Raw genomic sequence first — 14,322 nt, forward strand, 5'->3', positions numbered from 1 at the left:
CCGCAAACGGCGGAGTGGATCAACGGAACGGCCCTCTGCACGGTGGAGACGGTACATAGAGTGGGCCTACTTTGTTAATCCCACTGGGAAATTAAGTTGTCACACAATACGACTCAATAGTTCTTTAAAATACCTTTAATCAATCCGTAATATAACTATTAAAAAGATTCTAAATACCTTAGAGGTTTCAGAGCCAGAGATCCCTTAATTTGTCCATTCATTTGAATAGGGTGAAACAAAACCCATAAATCTAACACAATCAGTTGTTTTGAAAGGTTCATGATCTCTGCCTTAATATACACATGAAATATACACAGTATTTGAAATATTAGACAAATTCACTTAGCAGCAATTTGAGGTTTTCAAGGTCAAGGGTTAGGGTTAGAAGTCAAGGTTTGGGTTTTGATTTGTGTCAGGTGTGTCCGATGCAAATAAATATAATTTTATTTCATTACTTTATTCAGGATTTGTGTGTTTTACAGGTTTACCCCAGACATGGACAGAATAAATGGATAGTCATATTTTATGAGGTATTCTGGATGGATTAAGGGGTTCTTCAAAGTGCAGAATTTACAAAATAACATCACAGATACGTCTTTATTTGAACTTTAAACAACCCTTCATTTTTCAGTTAAGGAGTAAATTCAGGGATTCACCGCTTTGTTAATTTGGGGGTAATTAATGGATGAATGAATAGATTATAATACACAAGGGGTTTTCTGATGGATTATATCCATTGTTTAAAGGTATTATATCCATTCCTGACTTTTCACCTCAGCCTTTTTTAATTACACTTTAAATGTTCAGAAGCTTTCAGCCACATTTCAGCCTTCATCACCTGAGCAAACACCAGCCACTGATTTATAAATGGAGCATGTGTTTTGTTAAACTAACACTCATTATTTTTAGATTTAGTTTGTCTTCATTTGAATGTATATGAGCTACTATAGAAAATACTACGTGTAAAAAAAATTGATCAAATACATTTTTCATTTGAACGAAGTTCCACGCCCCTTCACTTCCGCCCGCGCGCGCGCACACCCGGAAGCACGTACGTCTGGGTGTGACGTAGAGGCGATGCTTGTGACTTGCGAAATGGAGATAGGATGTTTTCGGAAAAACAACCCTCTGTGTTTGAGGATTTTGTACTTAATTACAACGGAAACATCGACAAAGAGGACAACATCGACAGCAGCCGGCTGGATACAACCACAGTGACCGACATACGCCTCATGAAAGTAAGTTAATTAGCTGCCGACTGGGATTAGCCTTTAGCTAATGTTCCCGGTAGCCAGATAGTTGAAGTTAGAAGTGTGATCATTCGGGCCAGATAACTAACTGGCCTTCAGAAAGACTTCAGCTGATGTTACACCACCTAAAGATGCATGTGAGCCGGCTGCAGGTGGTAAAGCCACTCAGTCCGCTCTCTCTTGTCTTTTGATTTTGTTTAGCTTTGAGTATCTGCTCGCAGTATCAGGAGACTGGACGAGATTTCACGAATTTACGACGAAAGTTAGTATACTTTGTTTTATGGAGAAATAATTGTAGTAGTAAGAACCGTGGCTAGCTGTGGAAAAAAGTGATGGATGAAAGGTTTCTCTACAGTTTCATTGGCGTGACTGCTGAAACGATTACTCGATCATCAGTAAATCAATTACTACCTATTTTGACAATTTATCAAGGATAAAAGCCAAATATCCTCTAATTCTGGGTTCTTGATATGAGGACTGGCTGCTTTTCTCTTTTTCTATCAGTGTAAATGCATTTATGGGCGGCTGCAGTCATACAGAAAATCTCCCAGACATTTTTCTAGCAGTAAACAACTGAAATCAGTGAATAACTGAAATACTGGTCAGCTGCATCCCTCACTGGCTCGTGTGAGTCCTTACTGGTGTCCTGATTACTGGTCTATGTTTCATCAGCTGTATGATGGGTGAGTGACATGGGCTCGGTCTAACCGCTGGGTTATTGGCTGCCAATGTAGAATTTAATAAAGCCGTAAAGAGCCTCAACAAGCTGCCGTCAGTCCAGGAGAGGCTGAGCAGCGAGGAGAAACGCCTGCGAGATGACTCAGAGGATTTTTGCTGACCAGTTTCTCTTACGGAGGATGAGTCATCAGCTCATGACGACACTGTTCAAGAACACAGTTTGAGCTTTTGATCCTGATCAATGACTTCCCTGCTCATTGATTTCTCCTGTCTTTGCAGTGCAGCGCTCGGTAGGATGATCAGCAGTCAAGAAGATGTGAGTAACCTCCCGCTGCCTTCGTCTACATAAAATTACTCCACTTCATTTCCAAAGTGAGCTCTGTTGATGGTGAAAGCTAAAAATAATCTTATACATCCGTTTTAAGCTTCCTCTTAACAGATGCCAGAGAACAGAACCTCCATTGATGAAAACATTTCTCTCATCTCATGTCTACACAGTAATCTCTAAGTAGATCTCAATCTGTTGCTTCACACAGGATGCAGAAACACACACACACACAAACACCATATATATTTATATATAATATATATATTTGTATTGAAGGCTTTGAAACAGTGACTCTGTTTCTGTCTCTCAGGAGTTTGTGGCAGTGCGGGTCCAAGATCCCCGCGTTCAGAACGAAGGCTCGTGGAACTCATATGTGGATTATAAGATATTCCTACATGTGAGTATTCATACTTAAATCACAGTTTATCTGGCCGCTCAGTTTCTTACACAGCAACTGCTCTGATAACAATTAATCATTTAAATCCGTTTTCATGTCATGTCGTGTCAAACATTCTCTGGTTTTTAGCTTCTCCAATGAGAAGATTTGCTGCTTTCTTGGTTTTATGTTATTGCAAATTGAACATTTGTAAGTTTTGGACAGCTGGTTGGACAGAAGAAAGACAGTCGGGCTCTGGAAGACAGAGGGGGGGGGCGGGCGTTTTCCACTGTTGTCACTGTGAGGAGAAACATGGATTGTGTTGAAAACAGACGACAGACGTGTTAGTCACAGATAAACTGGCCTCACCTTTAAATTAGACAGACTGATGATGCGTTCAAAGAGTTTCCCACCAGATTAGAATCACCGGTACTTTTATACCTTTTATATACTTGTTTTTGACACTGATCTACAAACAGTTTTCTATTAAGCTTGTTTCATACTGATACCAAGATCATACCATAAAAAGCCCTTTTGAGTCTGAGGCTCACCTGATTGACCTCTTTGGACAGCAGACAGATTCCTTACATTCTGATTGGACGGGAGCTGATGCTGTTGTCTGGGCAGCTGACTGTGTCGAGGAATGCTGTGTCAGCAGCAAGGCTCCGTGCCTGGACGGATGTGTCGTGTGGGTGTTGACTCATGAAACTGACTGAGATCATGTGACTTCACGTGATCTGACATCATTTAGTTTGCTGCTGTTATGCTGTTGTTTCTCACAGGTAAATGAGCCCCCGGATGTTAAACCTGTTAGAATTAGAACGAGTAGCTTTTCTCAACATTTCAGCTTCCTCACCCCCACAGATGCCACAGACAAAAACACTTCTCACTGCTTTGTCTCACTGTTTTCTTAAATGTTCAGTTTAACTAAAAATACTTGAGTGAACATTTTTATATTTTAAAGCCCCTAAAAAGACACATAAACATGGCTCATTGTGGAATCTGCCTTGAAGGGAAACTTCCAACGAGCTTTATCTCATTACAGTGTGGGCAGTATGTGCAACAGGCAACGTTAAACCTCCCTCTGTGTCGCCTGCCCCCAGAGCCCCCCGCTCTTTCGCCGCCTTCGTGGACACTCGGGTGAGAGAAGAGCGTCTCTCGACACGATGACCAGATATGAATCATTTCTACTTCAGAGGGTTTCAGAAACATACTGAACTGCAGGCTGCCATCGGCTTGAGCTCAATGGAACATCACGGCCCCTTTTCTCTGTTTTTGGCGTCTACTGCGTAAACATCGGCGTTTATGAAAAGTCCGTCTTTCCGGTGGTGGAATGCTTCTTTAACAACACGTAGAGCTGCAGTTTACGATTCCATTCATCACTGATGATGATTCGTAAAATGGTGAAAAATGCCTTTTCTATCTTCCCACAGCCAGAAACCCAAACATACTGTCTGATATCAGATGTGATGAAGACAAACATCGCACATCACATAAGAGAAGCTGGAAACAACAAATGGCTTTTTGCTTAAACAAAAAAAAAAAGACTAAAACAATTATTCGATTTTAAAATTGCCTTTTTATTTTCTGTTAATAACTGACTAATTGTTGCAGCTCTGATAAGACGTCTGAATGATGCTTCTGAGGACTTTGATCCTCTAATGGAATATTTTCTCCTGCTTTAACGGCATTAACTCAACCAACGCTGCCACTAATTGACTATGGTCTGTCAGAAGGGAGCTTGTAATGCAAACGCCAGTGGACTGTGTCACTGGAACAAACCTGACATGTGATGCACGAGTTCTGCCATGAGCTCAGCAGCAGACGAACAGCTGGAACGTGAGTTGTTCCAGTTCAAACAAGATTAATCGTGAATAAACAGTTTGAATTTGAAGGAGGGTGTTATGTGCAGGACGTGTTGGTCCGTCTCAGTGCTCTCTGACGTCTGTGACAAACAGGACCAAACCCACTGATCTTATTGAAGTCTTTAACAACAGACCACAAATATCTGATCATTGAAGTTTTTGTTTGTATCAAGCTTTGGATATCAGACAATCCTTGTTAGTAGGATAATTTTATTATTCAAAAAAATGTTACCAGACTTCCCCTTTAATGAGATTTAATGAGAGCCTCTGTATAATCAGCGACCATTGACTGTAACGCATCAATTTTTTTTCATTCCCAGACCAACAGCAAAGCCTTCACGGCCAAGACGTCCTGCGTGCGGCGGCGCTACAGCGAGTTTGCCTGGCTCAAGAAGAAGCTTCAGAAGAATGCTGGTTTGGTGTAAGTTGTTATGAAGCAGTGGAGGCAGACAGACAGGCGCAGTTAGCAACGAGCTGCTGAACGCTGTGGATCATTTAGCAGCTGAGGAGCCACATGTTTCCCTCAAAGGCCGGTGGAAACCAAAACAGAGCTAAAAGAGACAGAATGTTGGACAGATGGCCCAAACATGACTTCAAATGAGTGATAATGTTGCACTGATTTGGCTGGATGTGTAAATAAAATAAATGAACTTATATATATACTTATAAGGGGTTAGCATGCCACTGTTAAGTGCATTCAGTACGTATTATTGAAGCAAAAGATGCTATAATCTGCAGACGTGTTTTCATCCTTCCAGGCCTGTTCCAGACCTTCCTGGAAAGTCCTTCTTCTCCTTCAGCAACGAGGACTTCCTGGAGGGGAGGAGGAAAGGACTCCAGGTCTTCTTGGACAAGTCAGTTCTGATTCTTCTTCAAACTTGGATTTAATCTGCAGTGAAAATGTGATTTTCTAATGAAGCTTCTGTGATTAAAGATGTTGTTTTTGTCTGTTTGACCTGGCAGAGTGGTGCACATGACCGTGTGCCTGTCAGACAGCCAGCTCCACCTCTTCCTGCAGACCCAGCTGCCGGTCGGTCACATCCAGGACTGCGTTCAGGGCCACACGCCATACTCTGTGACGGACGCCATCCTCACCTACGCCTCGTCCAATCGGGGCTTCGCTCAGGCTCAGGAGGACGATTCCATCAAGGAACCAAGTCTGACGGTTTCATACGAGTCCACGGAGAGGTATGAGGGATCTGAACCACTGATGTGGAAATAAGCATTTAAGGTTCCTCCTGCAGGGGCTCAGCACTACAACCAATGTTCATATCAAAAACAGTCGCTCAGTGTTGGTCTGAGTGATATACTGAGAACCATTAGAATGAAATCCAACTTCAAATACTTTGAACTGGTTGCAGACAGACCCTCACATGGGTGTAATTTTTTAATCTATTGAGCTGAACTAATAGTTCTGTGCTAATTAGCTTACTTGCAGAGAGCTGGATATAAGATTGATACCAGTCCCTTATCTGTAGTGAATATGAAGCTACGGCCGGTTAGCTTAGCTTAGCATGAAGAACAAAATCTGTTGTCGACCAGCTGCCTGGTCAACTCTCTGTTTGTACAGATTAAACAAGATATAACATGTTGATTATTAAGATTTAGAGGTGCTGGTACAACAGGTAGACGTTCCTGTCCTGTCAAAACTGTAAATATTTTGTCTTTCCGCTCCGCAGCCCAGCTCCTCATCAGCCTTCCACACAAACTAAGGAGACCTTCAGCCCTGAGCTTGTGTCCTGCACTGACTCTGACCCTCTGGAAGGGGTTCTGCAGCACAAGGAGAACTCCTCAATAAGAGTCCTCCAGAAGAACAACCACCTGGAAGCCGTCGTTGAAGACCGCGCCCCGACGGAGGCGAGCTTTTTTCTGGGTGACGGCCGGGGCGACCCCGACGGTCCGAGCCTCGCGGCGCAGAGCCGGCCGAGCAGCTGTCAGATACAGACACCGGTGGAGGTGCACTCGCCCATGGAGACCGGCTGTGAGGTGAACTGCGGGGTGAAGGAGGTGTGTTCAGGAAGAGAGGAGAGCGTTACGACATCAGATACAGAAGAAAAGACTGTCGCTCACCCGGACACAGAGACGGTGAATCAACCGGAACGTTCTGAGGAGGCAAATACAGAAAACTGCTTTGAGACAGAAAGATGTGGGAACTCTGTGTCAACTTTAGATTTGAAGGACAGCGAGGCTGAATCTCAGGAGGACGTTCTGAGAGACGTCTGTTCTGAGAAGCAGGCTTCAGAAAATCGTGTCCTCTCTGAGGTTAATGGTCTTGAGCACGATGGCGCCGCCGAGGGTGACGCTGCTGATGTCAGCTGTCTGGAGGAGGTGAAGAACGAAGGAAGTCCTGAATCGGAGACGCACCTTGAGTCAGAAATCCAGGAAGAGACTCACGACGTGCACAGCGTCTCACAGGTGGAGAGCGCTGGCAACGACCCCGTTCAACAGCAAGACGAGAGCGACGAGGACAGCCGCTCGCTGCCGTCCTCCAACGGGAGCATCGTCAAGGTCAGCGACGAAGAAAGCATTTGTGACGAGAACGAGGACTCGGTCCACGCTCACAACGGCTACATGAAGACGTCTCCTGAGGACGTGGCTCTCTGGTCAGAAGCAGAGGCCTCCAGTAGAAACATTTTAGACCTGCACATGAACGGCTGTTCTGTGGAAGAGGACGTTTCCACCCAGGAGGACGAGAAGCTACGATACCTGAGTGAAGTCAGCGAGCTGAGTAAATCTCTGGACCTTCACTCCATGGTAACTGGTGGAGATTTGACTGAAAACAGTGATTTCAGCATCTTAGAGAGCAGCTGCTCGCCTGGACTAGCTGATAGTAAATGCACAGAGCAGGAAACTCTGTCCTCGCTGTCTGTGGACACCTCAGAGGAGACTCACGAGGTGGAGGCGCATCAAACAGCCGAATGGCTCCTAAACTCCATGAAACCACATGTAGTCGAGCCAGAGCAATGAATCATGGGAGCTGCAACACATTTGATGACAGCACAGAGACAAGCTACACACACAAATATCTGCTCGGTGTCTTCTCAACGTGAACGATCCGGTCTGTCAGCCCCGGACAGAGGCTTCAGCACCACAGCTCCAGACACAGTCATTTAAACTTTGTGCTGTCACATGTTGTAGGTCTAACTAAAAAAAAACCTGTATATTTAATTTGACACACATCACATTCATTTACACTCAGGTGCATTAAATACTGGCAGTTTCTCACCTGTAGCTGGCTCCTCTGCTGTGGATGATGATTGGCTCTTAGAGACCAGCAGAGGGCGCTCAAGCTCACTAAAGGAAACCTGCCTCATGGTTCAGGTCTGAACAGCTGAAGGTTTCATTGTTGTGTAGACAGATAAATTCACATTCAGATTTACAGCCTCAATTAATGTGAAACCCATGAAAATCACTGCAGTAAGTGAGTCGACATCTGCGTCCACCTGAATCCTGAGCGTGCTCGTTAAATAGTGATAGAAGCTGTGTCTGCAGATCAGAGATCAGCATTAAACCACTTCTTAACGTTTGGTGTGTGAGTTCACCTCGTAGCACACGCTGCTCTGAACAAGGCGGCAGTGCTGATCTGTGTTATTATCATGACGGATCAGAGGGAACGAACCGACGTGTTAGTCCAACAAAGCACAAACGAGTGTTTGTCATGTTGAAGACATTTGATGCCCCCCAGTGAATGATCGATAAGAACAAACAGAAGCAGTGAATAACATTAAAAACAGTTTTCACACTGGAACTGCTGGCACCTTTTCAGGCTTGTGATCGTTTTGTGCGTTCTTGTATTTTCTGGAACATGTTCTGCTCTTTAAATGGATTTTATTTCGTAATTAAAACTCGTTAAAGAGGAAACGATGGCGGCACCATGTTTTCTAAACACTGAGCTTCATCCTCGTCAGTCGAGGTGTCACATCTGCTCGGCTGTTTATTTCCTGTCGGCTGGATTCTTTTTGTCAGACATCAGCGTCTTTTCTAACTCACTGCAGTCGGTTCAGGTGAGCGCAGGTTGGACCTTGACGTTGTTTTCTCTTGCTGTTGCAGCCGCTGCTTGTGTTGTTTTATAAAAGGGACCCAGAGTTTTTTGTGCACAGAAATGAGCCTCGTCACAGACGTGGGATCTAGCAGGTGGACTCTGGAGTGCTGGGTTTTGCTTTCTCTTAACACTGTAAATTAGATTTATTTTAAATTTTTTTGCAGAGTTGAATTGCTTTTAAAAAAAAGTTTGTTTTATTACTTTTTTAAAATAATGTTCAGAAGCAAAGGTCTCCTTTCGTTTCTGTGGAGACTTTCTAACATGGATCTTCATGGACAACCTGAGTGACGATGTCCATGTAAAGACACAGACTATGATCTAGTTTTATTTCAAATAAATAGTTTTTCTTCTTTACTGTGTCGTGTTTCACTGTTGCTGCATCACGTCTCAAAAACAGGTAACTGTTGGAGTAATCCTGCCGCCTAGTGGCTAAAAATGAAACAACGCCTTTAAGAACCACACTGAATTTTAAAAAAACAGAAAACAGGGCTGGTGCTGGTTGGTGATTTCTCCGCTTTACTCCAGATACACTGAAGTTTCCAGTGTTTAACATACTGTACAAAACATCTGCTGATTTTTTTTAAATGTGTGTCAGACATGAAAAGAGAAAATAAATCTGCATCTTGCTCATTTTAACCAGTGAACTGATAAGTGTGTTAATCCACAATAATTAATTAGTTTGGATCAGGGCTGCAGCTAACAGTTTTCATAATGGATCACTCTTATTTTTTAGATGAATCAATTGTTAGGTCTGAAAAAAAAATAATAAATCAAAGTCTGAAAAATCCCACCAGAGCCCACAGTGAAGGCCGCTAATTACTTTTTTATACAACCATCAGAAAAAAAACAATTATATTCAATTTATAATGATATAAAACAGAAAAGCAGCAAATCCTCATATTTTAGAGGCTTTTCTTGATTTAAATGACTGAAACAATGTATTATTTAATGGAAATTTTGCTTGTTGCTTAATTTTGTGCCGATTGACTGATTAATCGACTAATTGTTTTAGCTCTGGTGTGCATATCAATATCGTTGGCAAGTCCTTCACCAGTGGTTTATAGTGCACAGGGGTAAGTACTGCTGCGGCAGATTTACATGATATAATTTAGAGAATAATCAGCCAAAGATTATCTGACAGGCCGTCTGTGGGATTCATGGCCGGACGTGTCAGCAGCAGCGCTGTAGAAGAAAAAACAGACTATCAGAGAAACACGCATTAATAATTCAGAGCTCATTTTAAGCTGTGCCTATCTAACAGTATTAGGGAATCATTTTCTTAAATAGGACAACTGACGCTGCGATCATGCTTTTGTTGCACATATTTATTCTCGCCGTGGCCCGCTGCACCGTTCAGACTGCTTTGTGCAGTTCTTCTTCCAGCCAGCAGATGCCATAAACGGCAGGTCAACGACTGAATATACCTCGATGGCAGTCTGGACGAGCGCCAGGGGGACAGTTTCTGTGTATTAGGCCACTGTAATGGTCCATAATGCTGATGATAAGAGAGTGCCTCGGTACCTGTTGGAGCTCAGAGGATGTAGGCAGGGTGCAGGAAGTCCTTGGGGACGATGCCCACGGCGCCGTTCAGCTCGCCGACCCACCAGCCGTGAATGTTGTACTCCTGGACCCAAAATGAACAAATAAACAACCGTGAGCCTCCGAGAGGTCCAAGGACAAGTAAACGCAGCAGGATGAAGCACCGGTTTACATTTTATTTGATCTGAGTGTACCGTTTGTCTCATATTATTCACGTGTCCATCCTGATCCCTGACCCCCAACAACAGCTGCTAAAGTAAGGAGGTTAAAAAGGTGGTGCTGTATAAACTCTGCTTCAGCAAAGGAAATCCAGCAGAGTCTGCATCCCGCCTGCCAAACAGCCCGATGTTCTGTTAGCCTCCGGGGTTTCACTCAGAAACGGGAGGAAGTGGTAAACAAGACGATTGAGACAGTGAGCGTCTGAAATCAAACAGCTTTTTTAACTGCTCAAACAGCAGCCTGCCCCCCTCCCAGACTAATTAAAACACGCCGTCATTTCTGTTCTGTGGTTAAAAAGAAGCAGGATCACAGACAGAACACGACGTTAAATCTGGGTCACAGATTAAACTTAAACACAGAATCTTCTCAGTTTGATAAAGTTCAGACGCCTTCAGGTGTTTTTCACAGCTGGAACAAACTAAACAAGCAGCTTCAGGAAATTTTTCTTCCACTGAGTCATTTTTTTATAGACTGAATAATAGCAGCATAAAAACCATGAAGGTATTACACATCCATCTGAATAGTTTTCATTGATTAAATTCATAAATAAAAATAAAATTAAGGCATTTTTGTCATTAAATAAACCTTTCTCCTGCCGTCTGTTGATGTCGTTCACAAACAATAAAATCTGATTTCTGACGAGTGAATTAAAAAATAATTTGAGCTGAATGGGAGGAATGTGTTTCCTACAGGAAGGAATGAAAATATAACTGAGACACACTGAGCTGCTGCTGCTTCAGCCTGAAATCTGACCAAAAAAATCAACAGAAGCTTCATGTCTTCATGTTTCAGGTGGTATTCACATTCACATCTGTGCTGCTTCATCACTTGTCCATCACTGAACAAACCAGTCAAATCCATGAGAGATGAAACGTATACACTCATAATAATACACAGTTAACTGGATAATAATCAATATATTCATTGGAAGTGATGATGTTCCATCATTACGGCTCATAAAGAATCAAAAACACGTTCTTCTGGATCTAAACACTCGATTCACATCCGACTGGAAGAGCTGGAGTCACATTAACGACCAACTGGTGGTCTGATCGCAGCAGTCTGGGTCTAAGTGGATCTGTAGCAGATCAGTATTTGGTCAGAGACCGGGGGGGCGTTAAAGGCCAGCAGAGGAGACGCCAGCCGGCCCCTCGTCTCTCCTCTGTTCTCCGGCAGATTAAAAATGGCCGCGTGAAAGGTTTGCCTCGCCGCTAACGAGGCGAAGAAGCGCTCAGCTACACGAACACGTACAGCACATGTGCAGACACATATACATACATGCATTTATATATATCACAGATCAGATCTCAGATCAGAATCAGACTTCACTTCATCTCGTCAAAGGTTCAGCTCATCGCCCGGACCCGACCCCTCTGTGGAGCCAGAGGAACGAGGCCTGCAGCTAACGAGACTCAAGCCTTCTCACAGCACAGACAGGTACCCGCAGAAAGCAGGCCTCATGCCCCCCCCCACCTGAACCTCACTGACAGCTCTGAGCGGGATGTTCCAGCACGCCTGGTTCCCCGACAGTCGGCGAGCGTTTGAGCTCAGGAAGTTGAGCCTGAAATGGTCTTTTCGAGCCGCAGAGAGCTGGCTCTGGTTCCTGTTGGCGATAACGTGAACAGAGGAGGAGGAGAGGGGGGACAGACGGACGGGGGGGAGGCATCGGAGAGAGGGAGCGAAACAGTTTTTCTCTCCCTTGGGGGCGTCGCGGCACTATTCCGCCGACCGCAGTGACAGAGAGTTTTATTTATCTCCGCGGCCCATCTGTGCAGTCGGTCTCAAATTCTCCCCGAGAAAGGTCTTTTGGATTATCAGCGCCGCCATTTTAATACAACTGCTACATCACAGAGTGGGCGCCAATGGCAGCGGGAGTCTGTCAGGCGTGCAGAGTCCATCTTCCTCATACTTGAAGCGGGTTCATCCAGAGTACACCTGCTGTAATAGGGACATTCCAAGAGGCGTGAAGAGTAAATTATCCAAATGACAAGAACTGAGCTCACTCCTCAACGTCCTCGTCCTTCTGTTTGTCTTCCTGTTTGTCTCTGGGGCTCATTTGTTTTCAGGTGGTTTTGGGTCTGATGCTGCTGCCGGGGCAAAGCGCAGGCACCGGACGAGCTGTTTAGTATTCGTCTGAAATGGGAGACGCTCTGGGGAGGGAAAAACCAGGCGTCCCTGAGTGGTTGGGTTTGGGGAAATGTCTGGTTTCACCTCATTAGCGAGATGTATCAGGATCTGTGTTGTGTGAGAGGTTGCGTTTGCTGCAACCTGGATGCAGATCAGACCGGATCTGAGCAGGGGGAGGGAGGGAGGGGGCCGAACAGCGCCGTGCGGTGGCGGCTGCGGCGCGTTGACTCGTTGACCTCCCAGTGACTCCTCCGCCGAGAGAGAGCGGGGAATGAGCAGTGGGCGGGGCTGGCGCTGAGAGTGGGTTGCCATGACAACACCTGCAGTGTACCGGCGCGATCGTTTATTTACCACTCAGGGGGCTGGCTAATGGCGGCGCTCTGATAGGCCCATCGCTCACGTCCCCGACCGCAGGACGGATTGACAGCTACCCGAGCCTGAAGCGGGGAGAAGGTGAGTCGAGGTTGGTCGGACGCGGTGAGAGGCGGCGGGTGAGGCAGGTGTCACACCACGCCACGCCACCATCACCCCCCCAACAAAACACAGCTTTAATAGCCGTTTCAGAAAACAACGGTTTGGGTGTTTTTGTCGGAAAAATGTAAAATTCTGTGGAGACTCGGACTGCAGGTCCTCATCCTGTTCTCGAACACGCACACACATGCTCCCAGATGACACACACACACACACACACACACACACACACACACACACACACACACACACACACACACACACACACACACACACAGTCCCAAATGCATACAAACTAGGGGGAGTGCTAATAAGCCTGACACATGAGGCATCTCTCCTCGGCCACCAGCTGACTGAGGCAGGCCTTGGGCGTGATGGAGCGCAGGAAGTCTCTCATTGCCCTGCCGCTGAACCCACCGCCTGGGTGTTACAATCTCCCTCCCTCCCTCCCTCCTCCCTCATCTCCAACCCCCTCCCTCCTATTCCTCTCTTTCCATCTCTCCTGAAGCAGCCCTTCTGCTTGCATCCTCTCTGTTTTTTTCTTTCTCTTTCCTCCTACATAGACTCTCTGCAGTCCCTCCATCACTGGTCACTCTAACAAAGAAACATGGACACCTCCACCAGACAGAAGCCCATGATCTCTGAGCCGTTATCAGGTTAGTGAGCTCTCCTCGCTGCTCACAAACAACCCAATAATACCTGAAACTGCAGGGGAAAGTGCGTCTTTCTGGATCCCGCGCCAAAAGAAATCTTGTGGAAATCCGAGCAGAAATATGGACGATCATTTCACACAACCAGAGATCCAAACGGCTACTTAGTGTCCATTTTTTCCAAGTGGGCTTTTAATTAAATCAGTGAATTGGCTTCAAATTGGAAACATGACGGAGCATGAGAACGTTTGAAAATATCTCAGGGACGATGAGATTTAATAAAAAGAAAAGCTACTCGCTCCTTTCTAACGCACGCCTGGGATTACAGATAGCTCCTTAACTTAATAGCAGTTTAAAGCGGATTTGTGTATGCCACTGAGTGTCTGTAATGATGGCTGTTTACGCCGCCCCTCATTTATAATAATTAAGCAGAATGGATTGGGGGTGGGTTGCTCGGACGCGGTTCTGGGCTATTGGCTCGGGCTGAATAATGACCTACTGTAGTTGACCGGGGGATGACCGCTGCCTCCTGCGTGACCCCAAACCCCAGACTCACCCCCTGCTACTTTGGGTGGTAAATAGGATGTCTTGCCTGTCTATAGCGTCTTGGTGTCTATGGCCACAATAGCAGCTAGGGGTCTTTAAATGGGTGTGTGACAGAGAAAAGGAGAAAGGAGTGGGGGGGGACAGGGTTCACACAAAAGAATAAAGGGATCCACTCTCTTTGTCTCTCGCTTGACTTTTCCCATCTGATTGTTTGCCCACTTTCCTTTTCTT

The 14,322-nt window shown here is 45.2% G+C and overlaps 2 protein-coding genes across 2 annotated transcripts in view; one reads left to right on the forward strand and one right to left on the reverse strand.

Annotated features, from left to right (window-relative positions):
• Positions 1-1,074: 1,074 nt before the first annotated feature.
• Positions 1,075-8,891, forward strand: snx11 (sorting nexin 11). Its single transcript, XM_041963216.1, has 7 exons — positions 1,075-1,238; positions 2,208-2,244; positions 2,567-2,653; positions 4,818-4,918; positions 5,256-5,351; positions 5,461-5,685; positions 6,177-8,891. Exons 2-7 carry the CDS (start codon positions 2,224-2,226, stop codon positions 7,462-7,464), a joined length of 1,818 nt encoding a protein of 605 aa, XP_041819150.1. The 5' UTR covers positions 1,075-1,238; positions 2,208-2,223; the 3' UTR covers positions 7,465-8,891.
• A 143-nt stretch (positions 8,892-9,034) lies between these two features.
• Positions 9,035-14,322, reverse strand: part of skap1 (src kinase associated phosphoprotein 1) — a 30,589-nt gene continuing 25,301 nt past the window's right edge. Inside the window, exons 12-13 of the mRNA XM_041963217.1 lie at positions 10,061-10,163; positions 9,035-9,721 (exon numbers count right to left, since the gene is read on the reverse strand). Coding sequence (XP_041819151.1) covers positions 10,071-10,163 — 93 coding nt within the window. The 3' untranslated portion in view covers positions 9,035-9,721; positions 10,061-10,070. The remainder of the gene's footprint in view (positions 9,722-10,060; positions 10,164-14,322) is intronic.

The sequence above is a fragment of the Chelmon rostratus genome, chromosome 21 (assembly GCF_017976325.1).
Source record: "Chelmon rostratus isolate fCheRos1 chromosome 21, fCheRos1.pri, whole genome shotgun sequence".
Lineage (NCBI taxonomy): Eukaryota > Metazoa > Chordata > Actinopteri > Chaetodontiformes > Chaetodontidae > Chelmon > Chelmon rostratus.

What these genes read in the sequence shown, in the direction of transcription:
- snx11 (XM_041963216.1), top strand. Translation starts at nt 2,224, where the DNA reads ATGATCAGCAGTCAAGAAGAT. An exon ending in CAGAAGAATGCTGGTTTGGT is followed by an intron (nt 4,919 to 5,255) that starts GTAAGTTGTTAT and finishes TCATCCTTCCAG; the next exon opens with GCCTGTTCCAGACCTTCCTG. An exon ending in CTCCAGGTCTTCTTGGACAA is followed by an intron (nt 5,352 to 5,460) that starts GTCAGTTCTGAT and finishes TTGACCTGGCAG; the next exon opens with AGTGGTGCACATGACCGTGT.